The sequence below is a fragment of the Apaloderma vittatum genome, unplaced genomic scaffold (assembly GCF_000703405.1).
Source record: "Apaloderma vittatum isolate BGI_N311 unplaced genomic scaffold, ASM70340v1 scaffold18198, whole genome shotgun sequence".
NCBI lineage: Eukaryota > Metazoa > Chordata > Aves > Trogoniformes > Trogonidae > Apaloderma > Apaloderma vittatum.
In genome coordinates, this window is record NW_009731441.1 from 6,871 (window position 1) to 29,670 (window position 22,800).

The window sequence follows — 22,800 nt, forward strand, 5'->3', positions numbered from 1 at the left end:
GTACTCTCTCAATTGTGTGTCTGGTATGGGGAGTGTGGAGTCGCTTCTGGAGACAAGAGATACAACTGTGCTTATGATGGACCGCCAGTAGCACTACCAGAGGATGGCTATGACTTAATGCAGGTGAGCTGCTTTTGGAGGTCTGCTGTTAAAAAAATAACTCACCTAATTTTAAATTACTTCAGGTTTTGCATTGGATTCTGTTGGACCTGTGCTATGTCCTTTAGCTTTCTCATCCTAACTTAGGGAGAAAGTGAAGAGGTTATCTCTGATTTCTCAGGTATAGCTCATAACCCCAACTATGTGAAGGTAATTTACCTCAGTTTCCGTTCAGAGATACGAGAAGTCTCCAAAACATGTGATTACAGACTTTCACAAACATAACCTTAAATACAGGATTGGTTCATCTTCCTACATATTTTCCTCACTGGTTTGAGCACTCTTTAGTTGGACTGTTTCTGTTGGTGGTTTGGGGATTTTTTTAGACCCTTCCAAACTACGATACACTGTGCCATTATGCCCTTCTGGTCTCTGAAGGACAGAGTAAACTATGTTTTCCATTGGATGATCATTCCTGAGCTCTTCCTTAGATAGGAAGGCAAGAACTGACACTCATTGAAATAGAGCAAACTTGGACAAAGTTCAGTCTCCTTGACTGTGAGACTATATTTCCTTATCTGGGCTTTGGCTATCAAAGGGAACAAAATGACAGCCAAAATAGAGTTTGTGTGTTTGATGCATAATACAGGTTGATATTGCTAGACTTGCCTTCTGACAGATGACCGTTCAAAGCTTTGAAAGTGTGAAATGGCCACAGAGTTAAATGACAGTTTGGCTGGTGACAGGAGTGACTTAAGTATGTAGGTGTGCTGACTGCTGTGCTGTGCTGCTTCTGAAGACTTGATGTACAGTTCTTTTATGTTACTATCAGTTATACTTGTATTAAATGCATTTCTCTTCTATAAACTGAACATGGAATAGCTCTTTCAGGTAATTGGTTGTTTTGTGGTTAGTGGCTTGCCTTTGGAGACTTCAGAATGTGTTACTATCAGGAAGGTACACTGAGCTGCAGGAGCACTTTCAACTTGGATAGACACGTGTTGTCCTCTTACTAACAGATTCTCAAACACCATTATTCTATATATAGCCTGTGATGACTAAAGATCATCTGAAGGAGCGTTTTAAAAGGAAGCGATGACTTTAATAGAAGAAGTGATTCGTCTCCTTGTTCTCTAAAGAATTTCACTGGCTAGACTGATATTTTTTTTCCTATGCCTCTCCTACAGCAACAGCTACTGTCTTCTGAAATATGCTGAAGCAGAACCCCTAACTACAATAAGTTCTGAAGTCTTAAATGTTCTTTTCCTTCCATCCCTCTTGATATCAATACTGTTTTTATTTAAGGAACTCTGTCCAGGTTTATTCTTCGGGAATGTTAGCACTTGCTGTGATGTTCATCAGCTTCAGACTTTGAAAAACAACTTGCAGCTGCCTCTGCAGTTTCTCTCCAGGTATGGCAATGAATGACAAAGCAAGAAGAGCTTTGTAATGTAGTGAGAAACCACATTAAGACTCTTCTGTTTAAATAGACTGTAGAAAAGGTGGTCATTTCATTTAAAACTTCCTCATCTGTGTCAGGAGGCTTTAATTTCATGAACCAACTGCTTACAGTTTGGATTGACTTAGTTGGTAGCATAAACATAACTTTAGTTAGTTTCAGACTACTGTATTTGTAATGAAGCTTTCAGAAGAGGGTGACAAAGTACTGTTGAGTTGTTGTGTTCTAACAGAAGCCTTCCTGTTGGCAGCAGTTAAGTTTACCTTCAAATTCTAGTAAAATTCTGCTTGTATCTGCTATTTGAGGTAAACAATCTTGTTAGTGAATGATGATGCTACTGATGAATATTAAGCAATTTAAAGCACCAACTAATGTTGTATTGCTGATGAAAAACTTGCAGAATTTAAATATTTTGTTCTCTTGCTCCGAGTGGAATGTTTATGCTTAATGTGTATATCAGATCAGATATGCCTTACATCTTTACCTCTTAATCTGATTGTTGACTTTTCTACACAGGTGTCCATCATGTTTTTACAACTTGATAAACCTCTTCTGTGAACTGACTTGCAGTCCAAATCAGTCTGAATTTTTGAATGTTACAAGCACCATACCTTATTATGATCCCGTTTTAAAAGAGAACAAAAGTAGCATTACAGAACTACAGTATTTTATTGGAGAACGCTTTGCAAATGGTGAGTAAACAGTGTGTTAATTTACCCAGGCTTTTGTCAAAGTAGCAGGACCAGTACTCTCTCAGGAAGAATTAAGAGGGAGAGGTGTCTCTTTGACTGTCTTTTAAAGTTTGAGGCATAGGATAGGTACCTTAAAGCTACTTGAACACCTCTATCTGGATAGGAGAGGTTACCCTGATAATAGTGTTTTTGGAGATTCAGCTGAGACTGAACAACTGTACAAATGGTTAATAGCTGATAGCCCTGATGACTTCAACTTCAAAAAAAATAGCTGTTGCCAAATGTTGTATTTCCAAAGCCTACCTGAGACTGAAACTGGCAAGTATGATAGTGAAGTTAGTACACAGTGTACTGCAGTGGTTCTCAAGAGGCACTCACTCCTCTTGAAATGGACTGTTCTAGTCCTTTGTCAAAGATTTTTTTTTTCTAAGAACAAACAAATTTGGGTTGCATTTTGCTTTTATAGCAAACTTGAAGCATTAATTGTCTTTGTGCACTTTGTGCAGTATCCTTTAATCAAATTGAGACACCTAAAAATTTGTGTGTAGCCTACATGTCAAAAGTACCTTAAATATGTCATAACTTTCCCTGAAAGGAAATACATTAAGTACTGTTCCCTCTCAAATGGTGAAGTAGGTGCTAGCGTAATGCAGATTCAGATGGCCTGCTCAGAGTTGGATAGTTGAAACAAAGCAGTGCAACCTTGAGTACTGTAGATACAACAGAAAGCGTTATTTCACTGTCTTAAGATCTTTCATCTTGAAAGCTATAAGCATGATCTTTGAACTGGGTGAGTCTGTAATTATTGGAAATACTTGGAATGCTCACTCAAATAATACCAGTTTAATCACTCTTCTACCTTCCTGTATTCTTCCTAGCAATGTATAATGCCTGCAAAGATGTGGAGGCTCCATCAAGTAATGTCAAAGCACTGGGGCTACTGTGTGGGAAGGATGTCAAGGACTGCAATGCAACCAACTGGATTGAGTACATGTTTAGTAAAGACAATGGGCAAACTCCTTTCAGCATTATTCCTATCTTTTCAGGTAAGAAACTGACCAGTCCTTGCCTTTGAAGCCTCTCTCTTATCTAATATACCTATTCATTAAACTGTTGCTGCCCAGTGATGAATGTCTGTAGTCAGAGGTTTTCAAAGTAATGCAAGATACACTGATTATCTTGTGTTTTGGTTGTTTGTTTGTTTGGTTTTTTTTACTTGCAAGTCATACTTCGTGCTTGCTTTGTACCTAGCTTCTTGCTGTATAGGTCTCTCAAGCTTATTAAGGGATGGACTGAGTTTATGCAACTGTATTCCTTAGGAAACCAGGGCTGTAGCCTGATCCTTTAGGGTTTCTTTGTAAGGAACTTGTTACACATTTCACCATCTGGATAGATAATGACAATAAGAAATCATTGCTGGGATGATAGAAGCGTGTGCTTATTAGTTTTATAGACTCAAGTGTTCTAAAATGTGACCAGTCACTTAGTCAGTAGACAACCATAAATAGTTGGTACCTGCTGTGGAAAGGCAGAGGCTTCTTCAGCATTAAGACTGAGAAAAGATACTCCATATGTAGGCTAGGGGTTTTCATATAAAGGGTTAAGTAGTTTAACTGGGAAGCTAGTGTAAGTGTGAACTTTTACCTGGTAGTAAACTGGCTCTGCAACTTGTGATTTGCCACAGATGTTCCTGTCCATGGCATGAATCCTATGAACAATGCTACCAAAGGCTGTAACGAGTCTGTGGATGATTCAACAGGACCATGCAGCTGTCAGGACTGTTCAATTGTTTGTGGTCCAAAACCTCAACCTCCTCCATTGCCTGCTCCTTGGCTTTTGTTTGGTTTGGATGCTGTGTATGTCATCATGTGGATCTCCTACATGGGATTTCTACTGATATTTTTTGCACTAGTTTTTGGAGTCTGGTGTTACAGGTAAATTGGTCAAAATGCTCAGCTCTGAAAGTCGCTTTGCCTTTTCTTTCAGAGTTCCTTTGCCAAAAACAGAATGCTTGTGTCTCTACTTCTTCAGCCAAATAAAAGTCCTGTTCTGCAGCAGATGGTTATATTTACAGAGAGGGGTGGAAAGTGAGCGCAGAAGTCACTTTAGCTGATGCACAGCTCTCGTAAGATCCCTAGCTACAGGGTCAAATACACAAGTATTCAACTTTAATAAGCAAGAATGTAAGAGTGTGCAGAAGTCTGAGGAAGTACATATATCTCCTTCTCCTGGCTGACATTAAGCCTTTGTAGTAAAATCTCCGTTCAGCTGTGCCTGTTCATGGATGATGTACATTAAGGTACCAGACTGCTCCCTTCCAGGAGCAGCGAACTGCCTGCATATTCAAATGTCAAACTTCTCTGGAAGCTGTGGGGTTTTACAATGCTTAAGTTTAGGTCAGTGCACTAATAAACTAGTATCTTGGAGAACCCACATGACAAAGTAGAATTGCAATCTTGCTCTCTTCCTCAAATCACTTATTCCTTAAGTTGCAATAGGAATGAACTGGAAGATTTCAGTGTTGGAGAGGCCTATTTACCACAGAATGTTTTATTAAAACCTATGTTACTTCTAAGTGTTGTTACATGTACAACAAAGCGTTTAATACATCATACTTTTTTAGGAAATATGGCTGGGGTGGAGAGAATCACTACCAAGTTTGACTGGGATTGTAGGAACTCAGTTCTGGATCATTGGGAGAGAGCAGGATCTAGTATTGGCAGCAACGTGCAATCATAGCATAGTTTTCCTGCAGATTGATACTTCTAACAAAACAATCCCTGCCCTATTGCAAACTAAGTCATGAATACTTTTACTTTGTCTCCAGCTTTGGAAAAAAAGAAACTAATAAACTGGGCTTCCAGTAATAACAGCACTTTGGAAAGTAAGGGACAGCAAGACAACTTCTCTGTACTGTGTGATGCTTGCTTGTAAAATGCATGAGTAGCCGTACCTATAAATGCTTTAGGGTGGGTGTGCTGGCAATCCAGAGCAGTGGAAACCTATTAATATTAATAGTGTTTTCCACTTTCTAATATCATTAAGTATGGTGGTACTTACTTTCAGTGCAACGTTAATATTGTTAGTTGTGACCAGGAATCTGAAATTGCTGTATAATAAGAGTGAAATCTATATATGCAAAAGTATAGTGGGTACAACAAGCTTATGACATATTCAACAGCCTTATCGTACTGTGCCACGTGCCTAATAAACCACACGAAAAGGTAAGGGGTTTTGAGATGTCTGGCTCATAGACCAAAACATCCTGCTGTAATTGAAGGTCTGATTAGATTACCATGACGAGGCTATTGAACTTATCTCCTGCTCTGGGTATCAGGAATGAGTATAAACCATATAGGTCTTGTAAGTGTTCTGTACTATATCTTGCCTGCCTTCAGAACAGGAAGGAAGTACCGAACTTTTTCTTTGCTTCCTCGTTTTTTCAGGCTAAGTGGTATAACTGACTAATGAAGTAAAACATTTCTAATGGAGAAATCTCTCACAAATGTTATCACTCTTATGTTTTATAATCAACCTAGAAGAAATTATCTGTGTGCTGTTAATGCTGCTGATCTTCTGAAGATTCATAAAGAACATGTATTTAATCTAAGCTGGAAAAGCTTATTAAATAAGCCAGTGTGGCTGCAAGTTGTTCCAGAGGATCACAAAGCTGGAAATTGCTGTTCTTGAGTGGATGGGTGTAGGGGGAACATGGTGCCTACAGATTCTGGAGGAGTTAAATACCTAGTTTTATTTCTAGCATTGGACTGTCATCTTTTGGTGGTTGTACAGTAAGAAACCTTTTGGGGGAGCAGGGTGTAACATGGTTTTTTGTCTTGCAGGAGGCGGCACTTTGTCTCAGAGTACACACCAATTGACAGCAATATAGCCTTTTCTGTGAATTCCCATCATGACAGTGGTATGTCTCAGATAAGAGGTATAGATTTATTAGAAACTCAGTTTAACTACATCCCCGTCCTGTAGATGGGCTCTAGAATCTTAGCATTATTAGGCCATATAATCTATTCTTAGAGGGCTTTCTTCTGGTATTTGGGCCAGTATCTCTCTTTTTTTACAGTAGCAATTAACTAAATTTTACTGGATGCTGGTGCACAGTTTATGAATCTAGCTATGCTAGTAGGAATTTCTTGAGTGCTTTGTAGCTGGTGGTGAAGGGGACAACATGATGCTAAAATCAGTTTAAGCATGTTCTGACTCATCTGTGTATCCATTCAAAGCATACCATTAAAGACCTGTAGTTTAATTAGTGTAGCAGCTGAGGTAGTTCGTTCTAAAGCTTATATATCTTTAGGTGCTTCTTGCCTTTTATTTGTTGTCAAAGGCAATCTTACATTAGCAGGGGCAGTCTTGGGTACAAGCTGGTTGCTGCCCCCTTGACTTCAGTCAAGGATTGGTCTGTGGTTCTGACTGTCAGTCTCAAACATCTACTGTTTACTTCTTGCTCTTACAGGAAAAATTACCTGTGGTGAAAGGCTTGGTGAAAGGTTTGAGAATGGCCTAAGGATGACATTCACATCATGGGGGGCTTTCTGTGTCAGAAATCCACGTCCTGTTATCCTCTTCTCTGTGGTCTTCATTGCAATGTGCTGCTCGGGCTTCGTATATGTTAAAGCAACTACAAACCCTGTAGATCTCTGGTCAGCTCCAAGCAGCCAAGCTCGCAAGGAGAAAGAGTACTTTGACACACACTTTGGGCCTTTCTTTCGTACTGAACAACTAATTATTCAAGCACCAAACAGCCACCCAGACACCTATTCGCCTTACCCATCAGGAGCTGATGTACCTTTTGGGCCTCCACTTACCAAGGAGATTCTCCATCAGGTAACTGACTTTCCAAGAGTAAGACCTAAACATATCTAATGGGTATAACCATGTGGAGTTGCATTCCATCTGTAATGCCATGCATCCATCAAAACAGTCACTAGATATTCATATTAAAAATCCTAGTCATGCTGTAAAAATGTTTTGCTGAAAATCTGTTATATGTAGACTTGGAAGCTGAGACCTGGTAAGTATTCTTTGTATGAATACAAAAATCCTAGGTTTAGTCATGTGCTTCTGTTGACATGTGCAACTCTCTCTGGAAACTTAAAGAAATATAACTTGAGTTCTGTCTTGCAAGGGAAATGTTTTCTTGTGCTTCTCTTTAAACCATGGTTTGGTTTGTTTTTTCTAGGTACTGGATTTGCAGGATGCTATTGTCAACATAACTGCTTCTTTTGACAATGAGACTGTAATGCTGAAAGACATTTGCGTGGCTCCTCTTGCTCCCTACAACAGCAACTGCACTATACTGAGTGTACTCAACTACTTTCAGAATAGTCATTCTGTTCTAGACCACACCATTGGGGATGAGTTCTTTGTCTATGCTGACTACCACACTCACTTCTTATACTGTGTTCGGTAAGCAGTACGATTGCGTGTCTTTTTCACTGTAGGCCAGTTAGATCTTTGTCTTGCTGGCAAGCAAAACTAGCTTGTTCTCACTGCCCCCTGGAACATTTTCTTCCGCCTGTTTAAACTGTACTGTGTGGAACTGTAGATGAGTGTAGCTAGCTTTTGTGTTTCTGTGTCTTAGTACTTCAGGTGTTACATTTTAATCAGGTTTTGGGTTGGTGTAGCCACTGGCTCTGGCTTAAATTAAATGCGTTTCAGACACTTCTGAGAAGTAGATTTCCATAAGAGAAGGCAGTTTCTAAGGTCACTTCACTTTATAGTTCAGTTGGGTAGAGCTTCCAAGACGAGATCTAGCTTCTAAGGAAGACACATTTAAAATTATGTTTAAATTCAAACCAAATGTAGCATGAGGGTAATGTGTTGCTAGCAGTCTTGTCTCGTTTGTCTCTTGATAGTTATAACACAAGCTTTTTACTTTTTTGTTCTGTGGTGTGCTGTATCTCAGTTGTCAAGCAGAAGCTAACAGTTATCACTGATGATCTCTTTAGGGCTCCAGCATCACTGAATGACACAAGCTTGCTTCATGATCCCTGCTTAGGAACATTTGGTGGACCTGTATTTCCATGGCTGGTGTTGGGAGGGTATGATGGTAGGTGGCAAAAGTACTGCAGTTCGAGTCTTCAGAGTACATACTTGTGTGCTGTCTTTGGCACTCGTTTAACGCAAATGTTTAAAGGCACTCCAGGGAAGGTGGAGTTTTATTAAACTTTTCACTAAGTAAGGATATTAAATAACTTTTCAAAGATGAGTGCTGAGATTTGGAGGCAGACTACTGTGGAAGTACAAAATGCAAGCAGTCTATGACTGGAACATACTTGTCCTGCTGACAAGTTTGCAGGTGTTCACTCTGCTTTGGGCCTGCTAAAGGATCGTTGGTTTCTGGAGACTAGTTAAAAGACGTGAAGTATCTCGAGTTGACATGTTGGGATGTGCGTGTGTTTTGCTTTTGAGATAGAATAAAGTCACTGATCTGACAAAGCAGTTAAGAACAGATTTAGGTGTTCACAAAGGGAATCCTTCCATGATTATTCTGAAGTCAGTTTTTTTCAAGCAATTTATCCAATAAATATAACTTGATACATCAACCATACAAAAAATCTACTAAAACAGCCTTTGAAGGCAAGCACTTCTTCATTCAACTGTAGGGATTTCATACTTTACTTGCTTTGAGTAACATTAAAGTATGCAAGAAGCACAGTGTTTAGGAAACCACGTTCTGTTTCTAGTTAGGTGGAAAGTCATAAGCACTTGGTTGTATGGTATTGCCTTATCTAACCATGCAACAATTTAATGTTGGAGTGCTGTGAACATGGTAAATAATGAATGAATAGTTACTTTTGAATGCAATTAGGAGGGCTTATCAGCTTCTGTTCTTATTTCAGTAATATGTTTGAGAACTTGGTGTTAAATAGATTGCATTTAATGGAGTTGTAGGCATGGAATTGTTCTGAAAATACCCATTTTAAACATAACTGTAACTGCTATGCTGGCATGTAAGCTCCATTTCATAATGGCTGACAATTTTTGTTTCCTACTGTGTAGATGATAACTATAATAATGCTACAGCTCTTGTTATTACTCTACCTGTCAACAACTACTACAATGACTCAAGAAAGCTAATGAAAGCCTTGGCATGGGAAAAGGAGTAAGTAAGCTTCTTGTTCTGAAGTGCATACATTACTTAAAGCAGCTTTAAATGTAGGTATGTGAAAAACACCTGTACTATACTGACAGTTTCTCAGTATAACTACAAGGTTGATTTGAGAGGCAGCAAAACTGGTTAAGGGCAGACCATACTGGTCATAAGGCTTTTACTTTATCTGGCACGCTTACTTGCTTTGAGGAGATAGGTTGTAGTCTTGTTAGTGACCGTCTATAGGTTGTAGTCTTGTTAGTGACCGTCTATAGGTTGTAGTCTTGTTAGTGACCGTCTATAGGTTGTAGTCTTGTTAGTGACCGTCTAGTCCAGTAGTACTTGCTGATAAAGATTTGATTCATTTTCTTTGAAGAGTCTACCTGTGTAACTGTAGCCAATCTACTGGGCTGTTAACACCAGTAGAAAGGTCCAGCATCATCCTGTAACTCTTAAACTTTAATTTTTCAAAATGTCTCCCAGAGGAGTACCTAAAATTTTGGTCCTCTTCATCTTGAAGGGCTGGTGTTGGCTTATGCAGGCAAATGGCTCTGGCTAACAGTTCAGATAAAAATACTATACTAAAAAGTCTACCTGTTTTGCCAGCACCTCTCTTTGAGTTAGGAGAACTGAAATAAGGGCTAAAAAGTTATTCAAATATTGTGAGCAAGCTGCAGTAACATTTTACGTGTGTACTTCTAGGTCAAGCTTTGAAGAAAATTGCACTTGTACTTACTTAAGATGTTTGATGTACTCAAACTCTGCAGAGGACATGGAAAGTATTTATTTCAGCATGGTGTATTTCTGCTTCTTGGAGTAGAGTCCTAGGGATGTATAGCTAGCACCCCTCTCAAAAATGAGGAAGGTCCCTCAAAGTACTGTCTGGCCACAGTGTGCCCTTGTACCACAGGGATGATTCAAATTTGCTTTCAACATTCTTCCAAGTATTTCTAGTACAAGATGTTTTGTGCTTTAAAGCATGACTGACTTTCTTTTTTTAGGTTTATCAACTTCTTGAAGAAGTATGATAATCCAAACTTAACTATATCATTTTCTGCTGAACGAAGTATTGAAGATGAAATCAATCGTGAAAGTGAGAGTGATATTGGCACCGTGTTGATAAGCTACATTGTAATGTTTGTCTACATCTCCATAGCTTTGGGTCATATCCAGAGCTGGAGAAGACTGCTGGTATGTGTGTAGTTCTCATTTCTATAAATGCTGAAGCTACAGCTTGCTGACTAGTTTTTCTTATCTTTAGTGACCTCGAATATGAGCATTCTGCAAAAATAATCATGTTGTCTTTGAGCCCTCTGTGGGCAGGAGCTAGGGAGAGTATTGTCCTTCCTGTCATACTTGGCTATTCGTTTGTGCTTTGTGTTTGCAACTAAGCCTATTTTCACTCCAAATATGCAACTAAAGTTTCAAGACTTGTAGCTTCAAGATTTTTTTTTTTAATATATGCATCTTCAAAAGAACCAGAAAAGTAAGCTTTCTACTAGCTACACTAGATATAAGGATATTTTGTTTCTTTGTTTTACCTTTGCTGTAATCTGCCCTACATGATGATGTTGATTTGGTTGACAACCATTAAAACTTCTTTTTTTTAGGTGGATTCAAAGATCTCCTTGGGCATTGCAGGCATCTTGATTGTATTGAGCTCGGTGGCATGTTCTATAGGCATTTTCAGCTACTTTGGAATCCCACTGACACTTATTGTGATAGAAGTAATTCCCTTCTTGGTGCTGGCTATTGGGGTGGACAACATTTTCATTATAGTCCAGACACTTCAGGTAAGTATTCCTTCATACAGACTCTTCTAAATGTGGCTGTTACCTTTTTGAAGGCTCTTCATTTAAAGCAGGTGGTCTTATGCATTCCAGTGGTCTTGAAGAGAGCCAAGACTGTCTGTACTTACCCCTATGAAGCTCATTTAATGTAGTTTCTGTTCCACATACTAAGGATGTACAAATGAATATTTTAAATATCCTTCTCTGGTAGTTGTAGAACTTGACTGTTCTGATACTACATTTTGATCAGTGGTAATTTTTAGTGTATTGTGTGTGGTTATTGTGGACTAAACTATGTGCTTCAGCCCAGGGACTTCTGACACTAAGTCTTAATGGATAATCAGCTTTCTAATTGACAGGTTCAGTAACTTGCTGAACCTGGCACTGCCTCTGGCAAGTGTGTGGTTTGGGCTGAAGTACTGAACTTGCTACTCTATTTCAAGTTTGAAGCAACAACATGGGATGTTTGTGGTGCTTTTGTGTATAGAGAATCTTTTTTTATGCAGTGAAGATGTTAAAGGAAGAGGTTTGGATGTTTAACAGTTGTTTTTCCTCTTTGTTTTTAAGCCATATGAAAGCACTTTCTAACTGGCGTGATTCCTAATAAAAATAAATTATTGCCTTAAAACAGAGAGATGAGCGCCTTCAGGGAGAAACTCTGGATAAACAGATCGGCAGAGTCTTGGGAGATGTGGCACCCAGTATGTTTCTCTCATCCTTTTCGGAGACTGTGGCATTCTTTCTTGGTAAGACTTCTCTAATATTTGAAGCTAAGAGCCTTTTCTTACCTGCATGATATAATTGCAAAATCAAATATAAAAACAAAACAAGAATTTGTAGAGGAAGTTTAGCTTAGTTTTGTTCATTATTGTAATGAAGTTTAACTTGACCTCTGCTGAGGATAGGTGTTGCCATACTGTAAGACAATGGCACAGTTAAAAAGGTGTAATTCTGAATCTCTCAAACTCTTCAGTTTAAAAGCCTGGAGCTTTTTACTGTTTTATAGTGACTGAAAAGTCCAAATTGACCTTAGTAATATATCAAATACCAGGGTTGTACTAGCTCTTACATGCATTTAGTAATTTTGTAATTTCTTGGAAAAATTCTCTATGACTGAGATTCACTCTTATAGTGTGTATTACAGGTGTATTTTATGTTACTACCCTTTAGGTATAAATTGGCTGCCTTTCATAATGAGCTTGTGTACTTGGAGTGTAATTTGCCATTGGTTCAACTTGCATTCAGTGACAATACTGAAGCAAGATCGTGCTTGACAGCCCTCCTAACTACCATTTTATATGGCCTGCACAAGACTAGTAACTTTGGTATTGAGAAGTCTTAAAGCTTTTCAATTCTTTGCATGGCCATGATGCTGTCAAACAGATCAAAGCCAGCACTCATAGCCAAGCTCATTAACTGTTTTCTTTACTCTGAAGAGAAAGATTCTTTGTCCTTCTTACACTTAAAGTGGGTATGTGTCTAGAAAATGCTCATGCATTTCAAAGAGAAGAGAGCTTGCTTGTCTAAAAAACTGGATCACTTCCTTCAGGGACAATGTCTACTATGCCAGCGGTTCGCACGTTCTCCCTTTTTGCTGGAATGGCTGTGCTCATAGACTTTATTCTTCAAGTCACTTGCTTTGTAAGTCTCCTGGGCTTGGATATAAAGCGTCAAGAGGTGAGTCTAAATGCAGCTGTAACTGCAGCATAATACTGGTGGTATCTTCTGCAGAACTGTACTAAGTCTGGCATTTAATCAATTTTCAGAGGAATAGACTGGATATTCTGTGTTGCATCAAAAGCAGTGAAGAAACAAGTGGAGTCCAGCATTCTGAGAGCATCTTATTTCTGTTCTTCAAAAATCTATATTCTCCATACCTGCTTAAGGATTGGATGAGACCAATAGTAGTATGTATGCTCTGTTTACAGTAACCAGTCATCTAAACTTCAGCAAAAGTGTAGTGAGCCTGAAGGTCTCATACTGAAGAAAAACATCTTCAACACAATGAAGGAAATTAAGTTTATGGCATTAATATTGGAATAAGCTTTTGCAACTGCAAGAGTATTTCTAGTAAATAAGAGGCTTGACTTTTAGATTGTCCAAGGCTCAGATTTAAGAATTGTGTGACTGACAGTCAAATCACTTCTAGTCATGTCAAAAAAATCACATGTTGGTCCTACATTGCCTTACTGTAGTGGTGTTGCTGAATTTGTGATTCAGTTTGAGGTTACTATGCTTATTTACAGAAGGTGTTTGGCATATCTTTCACTGCTGCCTTCTGAATATAAAGTTTCCTGTATGGCTTCAAAAGGAACTCCAAGTAGCTAGGTTTTACTGCAACTGTTGTACTAAGCCTGGGTAGCATACTTAAAGCAGAGCCTCTTTGCATGGTTCCTGTTAACTTAGTAAATTTTTCTGTTGCTTGTGGTTTCTGTACAGTTCTCACTTCTATGAATTTGCTTTTTTTTTTTTTCAGATAGCAGTGTTTGTGGGTGTTCTGTCATTCAGTACAGCAGTGATGCACAACGTAGAGATTGGACTGGATCAGTCTCTCTCAATGCCAGATGTAAGTCTTAAGATTGTGCTGCTCTTCAGCAATTTGTGGCTGAATTGAAACCTCTGTCTTGTGCTACCTCAATATTGGGCATAGTAGTAACTCAAAACTTTCCCTTTGAGGACTCCTATGTAATGGATTACTTCAACCAGCTCGTCAAGTACCTACATGCGGGTCCTCCTGTCTACTTTGTCCTAGAAGAAGGGCACAACTACACATCGTTAGAAGGGCAGAACATGGTGTGTGGTGGAATGGGATGTAGTAACGATTCACTTGTCCAGCAAGTCTTCAATGCTGCACAGATTGGTAGCTAGTAAGTCTTTCATGCATTTCTCTGCCTAGTCATGTGCAAGAGATGTAACTGACCAGTGTGTTGTTTTAATTTAGTTCAGGTTCAGCTGCTGATAGTACAACTGACACTCTATTGTGCTTGCTTTATGCTGTGGTTTTGGGAGTGGGGGAAGGGAAAAAGCTGTGGCAATCTCCCAGAATGAGGATAAAACCTGCCTGGACTGGTGGAATACATTGATATATTTGGGTTTGAAAAAGAGGCCTGATCCTTCAAGGAGTCTGGGAATGGTAGGAAGAACCTCTTAGTATGCTTAAGCTCTCCTGGAAAATGACGTGTATGGCCAGCTTCTAAACTTGGTGGATGAACTAGCCTAGCAAGGTTGAAGGTTGTATCTGGGATTCAGTATCTAGCAACTGAAGAAAGTCTCTTCCTGATTCCTTTTGCTGTAATTCAGTGGTTTTACTTCAGCCTAATTGAAGCCTTGCTTGAAAACTGAGGCAATATCTGGAATAGTACAGGGGTGTATGGTGGGCAGAGGAGTGGAAAGCTGAGCTTGGCAGTGGCACCTGAATGCAGGGAAGAAGCTCTTGCTGTTTGCTAGGTGCAGTGTTACGAGCAAGACTGGCCCTGGGGTGGGTATTGGAGCAGGGGATTATATGGAGAGCAAGTAGGTTGGACATGATGTAAGTCATCACTGGAGAGATTAAGGGATGTGTCCTGGACTGAAACGTAATTACTGCTGATGGATATGTTATGTTATTTTATTAGCACGAGGATAGGCTATGCCCCATCATCCTGGATTGATGACTATTTTGACTGGGTGAAGCCACAGTCAACCTGTTGCCGAGTCTACAACACCACTGGACGGTTCTGCAATGCTTCAGGTATTAGCATCTGTCTTGTTACCAGGGGATTACTTTGGTTTATAAGTTTCACAGCCAAAATGTTTTATCATGCTATGAGTCAGGTAAATAGCTTTTCTTACTGTCAGCAGGCATCTTTTGAGTTGCCCTCTAATTTGTCTGAACTGCTGTGTGAACATAAAATATTGTACTGGAATGCTGCAGGTTGAAGAGAGCCTACCTAAACAGCCAATGTAATGAATATTCCAAAAATAACTTGTTATAACAAGCTTAATCTTTCTGCTGGTTTCATTAGAGCACCCAGGCTTAGTGCTCTGTTTTGTTTGGATCCTTCAGTTTGGTGTGATTCATATGAGGCCTAACATACAGTGTGCAAGTAACTGAGTTCTCTGATAGCACTTGCCCTAGTAGTAAGTAAAAAAAAAAAAGGAGGGGTGACAAATTTTGTGCAGAATTTTGGGGCTGATCAGATATTTCATCAGTGAAAATTATTGTTGTGGAATCGTACCCAGTAATATTTCAAAGTCAGAAGTTACTAGCGTTATGATGAAGAACACATCATCCTGTAGCTGACCTTCTTCCTATATTTCTTCAGTCACTGATCCATCCTGCACTCGTTGTCGACCACTGACTCAAGAAGGCAAGCAGAGGCCACAGGGCAAAGACTTTATGACATTTTTGCCAATGTTCCTGTCAGACAACCCTAATCCTAAATGCGGCAAAGGGTAAGAGCCATGTTCTGTATATCTTGCTTAGACCAGCGTGTCAAAGATACTTGCTCTGGAAGTGTGACTGTTCTGTGTCTTCAAGGTTAGATATCTGATGTCCTTCAGAAAGTCATAGAAACATTGACATGTCACCTGTTAGACAGTATTTTCTGAAACAAAGCTTGGAAAACAAAGGCATGGAACAGTGGCTTGCCCCTGTACAAAAAGAAACAACTATAGTCAGTCAGTCTGTTCTAGTATATCCTGGGCAATATTGAAATTGTGCTCTGAAGCTTTTATCAGTTTTGAAAACTGTTAGAAACAAGATTCTAAGTTTTATAAAAGCCAATAGATTCGCATGGTGCTCACTGACACTGACATCTAAAATGTTACAATGTTTTTATAGAGGACATGCTGCATATAGCTCTGCTGTTGACTTCATAAACAACAAATCTGATGTTGGAGCTACTTATTTTATGACTTACCATACTGTACTGAAAAAATCATCTGATTTCATTGATGCTATGAAGAAAGCTCGGGCTATAGCAGATAACATTACTGAAAGCATGGGCATCAAAGAGAAGAACTACCGGGTGTTTCCTTACAGGTATGCTTAGATCTTTCTTGCCTTGGTTACAAATACTCACCCTGAGCAACTGAGAATAGGTGCAGGCTAGTAACACCTCAGACCTGAGTCTTGAGTTTTGTTTAACAGAAGGCAATACAGACACCCTGGAGTGTCTAATAAAACCGCAAAAATATGACTTGCATCCACAGCACCAAGTTTTCTTTGCTGTTACTGATAACTAAAGAAATCTGCCATTCACTACAAAGATAGCTCTGGCTTCAGCTTGGGCTTTCATAGTAGGGTTTAATAGTTCTTAACTTAAGCCAATATGTTAACCTGGGTCGTTGCAAGCTGTAATGTATTAACTTAAATTTGAAATTATGTAAGCTAAAAGTGAAGACAGCAGTGGTGTCAAGAACTATGTGTGTAATGCCTGTGTGATTAACATACTAAAGACTCTGTGTAAGAGTGCCATGATGAAGTTGAGTTGGGATTGGTGCCTACATCTCTGAGATACTAATTTTTGTGCTGTTATGGCCTCACTGCATAATGAGTCAGTTCAGACTCTTTGTGGTGGTTTTTGCATATACCATAATTGATCTGAGGAACTGCCTTCTGGCAGCTGCTGGAGGTGCTTATATTAAAGCGTGGGATTTACCCTAACTTCCAGATACAACCTTTATTTGAAGTGTTAGTGACGAATTGTCCTATAGCAGCCAGTGTTCTGTAGGAGTCATTCCACTGGTGCTAGGAAGCCAGCTCCTGTTGGTGACTTTAAAAAGGGAACTACTTTTATCGTTAGCATAGAAGGTGATATAATATTAGTATATAATGAGGAAGATGGCTGACTTCAACTTCTCTTCTTTCCACAGTGTGTTTTATGTCTTCTATGAACAGTACTTGACGATTGTGCATGATGCTATCTTTAACCTCTGTGTCTCCTTGGGATCAATATTTTTGGTGACAACTGTGCTGCTTGGTTTTGAAGTATGGGCTGCTGTTATGGTTTCAATAACTATTGCTATGATAATTGTCAACATGTTTGGAGTGATGTGGCTCTGGGGCATCAGCTTGAATGCAGTTTCATTAGTAAATCTTGTCATGGTAAGTTAACAAAACATCCCTCTGCTTCTGTTTCCAAGTCTTGAACAGTTTTGTGTCTTATGTTCATTTGTGATACTGAGTTGTGTTTTCTGCCAAGCTTTGGTAGGCATTTGAGTAGTAGTGGACCTATCTTACTACACCTAGATGGTGTCTAGAAACAAGTTTAGTCTGACAACTAGTCCTAGTGTTGATAAGCTACAGCAGTTGGACTCTAAGCTGTATTGCATCTGCTGATGGTCTCTTCTGTTCTGGAGCAACACTTCTGTTGCTAGTATTTGGGCTCGGTGCTGTTGCACCTCAGTGGAGGTTGTTATTGCTTAAGGTAAGGATACACAGGTCAAGCATTAAGGCTTCTGCTGTATTTACATTCTACAGAGTAGATCTATGATGTCCTAGCCCTAGTATTGTTCCTCCATAAATGGGTGAAACCACTTGGGCAGAGAGTGCCTTGGTGAAATGCTCCAGAACTTAGTAACTAATAGCTGAGTGCTGGAGCTGTGGCTTACTTCGCTCTCTACAGATTTATTGTAGATCTGAGAATGTTAGGGGAGTAACTTGTTGCTCCATGTTACAAAGAGACTTATGCTCATGCAAGTCTGTCTGCTATATAAACCTAAATTTGCCAGCTGTCAGTCGGAGTTGTAAATGACTATTTAATCAGCTGAACTTTTATGGTACCAAATAATGCACATGTGTTTGGTGTTATTCTAAAGCAATGTTATTGCAGCTAATAGCTGTAAACTGATTCCAGCATTCACTGAAACTGTATTGAGGCCAGCTTTCTTCAATATACTGAAAAATTGTTCTCCAAAATTACAATGTTTTAGTTCCCATTTAATCAAATTAATTGCCCATTAGTAGTGACTGGTGGTAAAATACTGTGCAGTAGCCGCAACAGCCTCTAGAAAGCTAGTAGTACTGAGCTTTTAACTTCCAGTGACACTCCAACCCTGGGAACTGATCACAGCTGCTAGAACCTTTGTAGCCTGTCTCAGAGGTCTGAGACCTTACCATCAAAGTGCTCACCTAATGATGTTTCAATGTACTCTTCTCTTCGCTCTCTAGAGTTGTGGTATTGCTGTGGAGTTCTGCAGTCATGTGACAAGAGCGTTCACTGTTAGTACGAAGGGCAGTAGAGTAGAGCGTGCGGAAGAAGCTCTGTCTCACATGGGCAGCTCAGTAAGTATCTACAGTGCTGGGACAGTTCAGTATCTAGAGCATCAGGGGAAAAAATTAGCCAAGTTACAACTTTACAGACTGCTGGTGTCTTCAAGTCATAAGGATGGCCTTCCCTGTTCTTTTTGGAATACTTAAAACTCTTAAAGCTCAACCTAGGCTTCTACTAGTAATAGGGTTGATCAAGACTCCACTTTTTAGTCTGATGTTACTACTAAATAGTAGAGAATATAGCTAAAAGCTGAGCACTTTAAGTGCTTCTCTTTCCCAAGTATTCAGGGGTGACTAGGAAAGGTTTTTAATATGGGATACAACTGGAGCTTTGGGAACACAAGCAGGGCTCAGTGTTTAGGCAGTACTGTTAAGTCAAAGATAAGTGACCTGGATGGAGTTGGAACAGACTGTTCTGGTGATACATGTACTGGACCCAGGTAAGGAGCTTCATTGGAAAGCGAGTTACTTAATGCAACAGTTGTCTTCTGTACCTGTATTTAAAAATTAAAGTAGGTGGCTGTACTTCAGTCATACTGAGACTGACCTGTGGTGTCTGTCTCTGGTGGGCCCAAGTTGAACTCTTCTTCTGAGTAGGTCTTGGACTTGGTTCTAAGGACTAAGAGGGAAATAGGAGCCTCAAATTATGTAAGAATTACTTAAAGTGAATCGATTACATAAAGCTTTACCACCTAAACACTTTTTTTTTTTATTCACAGGTTTTCAGTGGTATCACACTGACCAAATTTGGAGGAATTGTAGTATTGGCTTTTTCTAAATCTCAAATCTTCAAGATATTCTACTTCAGGATGTATCTAGCTATGGTTTTGCTGGGAGCAACACATGGACTAATATTTCTTCCAGTTCTGCTTAGTTACGTAGGTAAGGTGTAACAGCCTGCTCAACATGCTTCAAATACAAAAAGCTGGCTACCTATGGATACTTTCTCTCCATTAAATGGAAGGGACTGCAAAGATAACACACAGTACTTGAATGTGCCTCTCGTGCAGGTAACCGGTCTGCTGGAAAGCAATTGCTGGCTTGTGGCAATGCAAGCTTGCTGTTGCTGGCAGCTGAACAGAAGCAACCAGAGACTGCCCTGAGGGGCTGTGCTGTGCCCTTCTCTGGGGAGGTGGCTGCCTGAGCCCACAGCATCATTCATGTCTCTAAACTGGGGGAGGGGATGGTGGGTGGAAGCAAGAAAAACCTGTTGTGGGATGCTGTTCTGCATTTGCAGAAGCAATCTTGCTTTGCAGTAAGGATGGTCCAAACACTGTCCTTTTGGATCTGGAAATTCATGGCTATGATGTAGCTCTTTTAAGTAGGGCTCATTTCAAGTCTACTTTTAAGGTAGTTGAGGCTGATGAGGATTTACCTCCTGTCCTTGCTGCTAACAACAGCTGAGCAGAAGCATGTTCTCACCAGTATTAAGCTGTACCTAGACAACTAAGATCACATGCTTTTTGCTGACTGACTGATCTACTATGATGTTGAGACTTTGGAATAACTCTGTTTTTTTTGTTTCAGGCCCATCAGTAAATAAAGCTAAAACTCGTGCTGCACAAGAGAGGACCAGAGGCACAGAACGGGAGAGGCTCCTCTACTTCTAAATTTTAACAGTATTCAGTGGACTTGAACTGTGGCTTAGGCCCATCTCTTCCTAAGAACTGAAGCGCAGCAATGTTTTATGACTATCACACTGTAACCACCATTGACTTGACTTCTGCACAGATTCAATAGAAGATATCAGCTGCAGCTTTGGACAGAGCTTTAAACTCAGGAAATGCTACGTGTGGCTTTTGTAACAGTATTACTAAAACTAGATATATTAACAAGATTACTAAACCACTTCTGTTTTCAAGAGGTTGCATCTCTTTTCTCCTAGAAACCTAAACCAGCTGTACTGTGAGTTGAATAGTTTTTGGGTTTTTTTTCAATGAAACTGAGGTGATGTGTATGAAAATGGACTGCTAAACCACTGACACTAATCTTAAATGCAGGTCAATGCAATTTTTGTCTCTATTTTTAGGGGGAAGCCATCACAAGTTGTAATATTTTTAGTACTATTTGCCAAAATGTCTTGTATATACTTTATTATAAAATAGCAATTTTGTAGTTCAAAAATCTACTTAAATGCAATAAATTAAGTTTATACATTTCAGTGGAAGAGTCTTTCAGAATGTTGTGGGCTTCATAAGAGCTTGTTCTCCAAAAACTTGTTTGAAGAAGGTGACGTGTTCTTCACAGTGCTCACCTAAGGAGGGGAGGGGGCAAAAGAAAAGTTAATGCCAACTTTAAAACTTGGAAACTGAGAAGCAAGACTAGTTTCACTCCAAGGTTTCTTTACCCAGTTTCTGGCTTTGGGAGAAAACATTAATTGGAGATAATGGCTCTGCTAAACTAGGCAGTGCAAGCAACTGCATCCCAAACAGGTTAGCTTAATCTACGTGTTCCTGTTCAGTTCAGTCTCTCCATGCCTGGGTGCAGTATATAAATGGAGTAAGAGAATTTAACTTTGGAACTGTGCTTTAAAGGTAAGTCTAAAATGCAGGCTACAATGCACCAAGAGATTTATCTTGCTGTACAGGCTCAGCTGGAGTGGAAGTGAAATGAATATTAGTTGTGTTTGCAGAACTGAGTATCCTGGTCAAACTGCTTATTTCTTACCTGGTGTGAAACTAGGGTTTCCCCGTAACCGCTGATTTCTTTGTTCAAAGAATCTGAATATAGTATAGAAAAGCATGTCATCTTCTGCTTGTTTTGCTGCATCAAGAAATTTGCGGGCTGAAATGCTGTCATGTCCTCCAATACCTCTGATGAATCTCAAGGCAGCCAAAACTTGGTGTTTGGACAACAGAACTTCCACTATTTCATCATTTGCTGTGGAAAGTCTCTGTGAAGTCAATCACACCTGTAAGACTATGCTTCTAACAAATGACTGAGATACTAGCTAGTCACTCCAAGCTTGGTCGGGGTAAGCTGTTTGACAAGTCTAACCCACGTGACATGGAGTTACTATAGTCTGAAATGCTTACTTTTAGCATGTCCAGAGAGAGCTGATGTGCAGGAGGGTAAATGCTTTCCAGGGACAGTAACAGACAAGCCTAGGGCAAAAGTTAAAAATAATCTTAAGATTCTGAAGACTTCCCACCTCCATCACTAGATTACTGAGGTAACTTGTCTTACATACCAAAGGCTTTGAGTCACTGAGCACATGGTACTGCAGAAATTGATGGAGCATGTAGAACAAGTTGTGTTGAACAAGGGTTTTGATGACCAGCTCATACAAGTAGTGCTGTGAATGCAGGGAGAAGACCATCAAAGGAATGTGTCAATACCAGTTTTTACAGTCTAGAAGGTGGTATTGTATAGAGCTTAGATGTGTGACCAAGCTCGGTCTGAAACTCCATGTCATTTCACAGAGGGAGGTGATATACTTGGCATGTAAGTACCTGGACTGCAATCTGGAACTGGTTAAGAGAGCGAATGTATTCCATCAAGACTGCTATAGTGAATTTATGAGGTGCTTCCTGGAGAGGAAAAAAAAGTGTTAGGTGGAACTTGCATAGCTTCCCCTAATTCCAGCCCAGTAAGACTGAGCCTCAAAATACCCTCATCCTGACAATAAAGCTTTCTGCAGGCTATTTCAAGCAGTCCATGTAAGTTTGCTGCTCTCAGACTACTGCCAAACTAGCACTTAAAATTAACTTACCTTCTTCTCTGTAAATACAGATAAAACGTGTGTGTACATATCAGACTGGTCAATAACTGCTTGAGTGCGGACTGGACGTTTCAGGAGTGGGTTACTTCTACTCAGGCCTGCTTCTACCACCTACAAGAAGAAAGGCTTTTTAAAAGAAAACTGGTGGTGTAGTGCAGTTTTAGGCAGTCTCATCTGTATAGAGAATGTCTTCTGCTGGGAACATAACTATAAACATGTTTTGTTACTGAGAAACTTAACATCTGTGGTCATGTTATACTGCTGGATGCTTTCTGTTCAGTGTGGGATTTCATATTAAATTTAAACTGCTTCTAAGTTATACATATAGCTATAAGTGTAGCTGCTATTATGCCTCAAACCAAGGAGCTGACTCACTATGTTGAGACAGGTCCTCAGCTTCAGAAGGGTTTTAATATGTGGCTGTACTGTGCAAGTTAGTGCTTGAACGTGGTATTTTAGCAGAAGTAAGAGATGCACTGGGGCTGCAGATGTTGTGCAGGGGGTATGGTGTGCCATGAAATCAGTTATTTTAATAGTTACAGATACCAAATTGCTCCCTGAGATTCTACTCTCTTTCTGCTTTCAAGCACTGAGGTGTGTTACTTGTTACACTGGAGATGAGCTATGCAGCAGCACCTGCCAAAACAGAGCATGAAGTTAGAGGGGTAGATCT

At 39.7% G+C, this 22,800-nt stretch overlaps 2 protein-coding genes across 2 annotated transcripts in view; one reads left to right on the forward strand and one right to left on the reverse strand.

Annotated features, from left to right (window-relative positions):
• NPC1 (Niemann-Pick disease, type C1) lies at positions 1-20,567 on the forward strand (the record flags this gene model as incomplete). Its single annotated transcript, XM_009875191.1, has 24 exons — positions 1-123; positions 1,405-1,511; positions 2,075-2,250; positions 3,129-3,296; positions 3,935-4,184; positions 6,093-6,169; positions 6,722-7,092; positions 7,448-7,674; positions 8,217-8,317; positions 9,271-9,373; positions 10,363-10,552; positions 10,972-11,154; positions 11,783-11,897; positions 12,701-12,828; positions 12,918-13,058; positions 13,628-13,717; positions 13,828-14,018; positions 14,766-14,881; positions 15,456-15,585; positions 15,974-16,174; positions 17,008-17,239; positions 18,305-18,418; positions 19,126-19,288; positions 19,934-20,567. Coding segments are annotated over 24 exons (3,780 nt in total), but the record flags the coding sequence as incomplete, so codon positions are not given.
• Positions 20,468-22,800, reverse strand: part of LOC104278273 (chromosome unknown open reading frame, human C18orf8) — a 13,421-nt gene continuing 11,088 nt past the window's right edge. Inside the window, exons 15-20 of the mRNA XM_009875193.1 lie at positions 22,119-22,238; positions 21,859-21,936; positions 21,597-21,701; positions 21,442-21,510; positions 21,074-21,299; positions 20,468-20,660 (exon numbers count right to left, since the gene is read on the reverse strand). Coding sequence (XP_009873495.1) covers positions 20,581-20,660; positions 21,074-21,299; positions 21,442-21,510; positions 21,597-21,701; positions 21,859-21,936; positions 22,119-22,238 — 678 coding nt within the window. The 3' untranslated portion in view covers positions 20,468-20,580. The remainder of the gene's footprint in view (positions 20,661-21,073; positions 21,300-21,441; positions 21,511-21,596; positions 21,702-21,858; positions 21,937-22,118; positions 22,239-22,800) is intronic.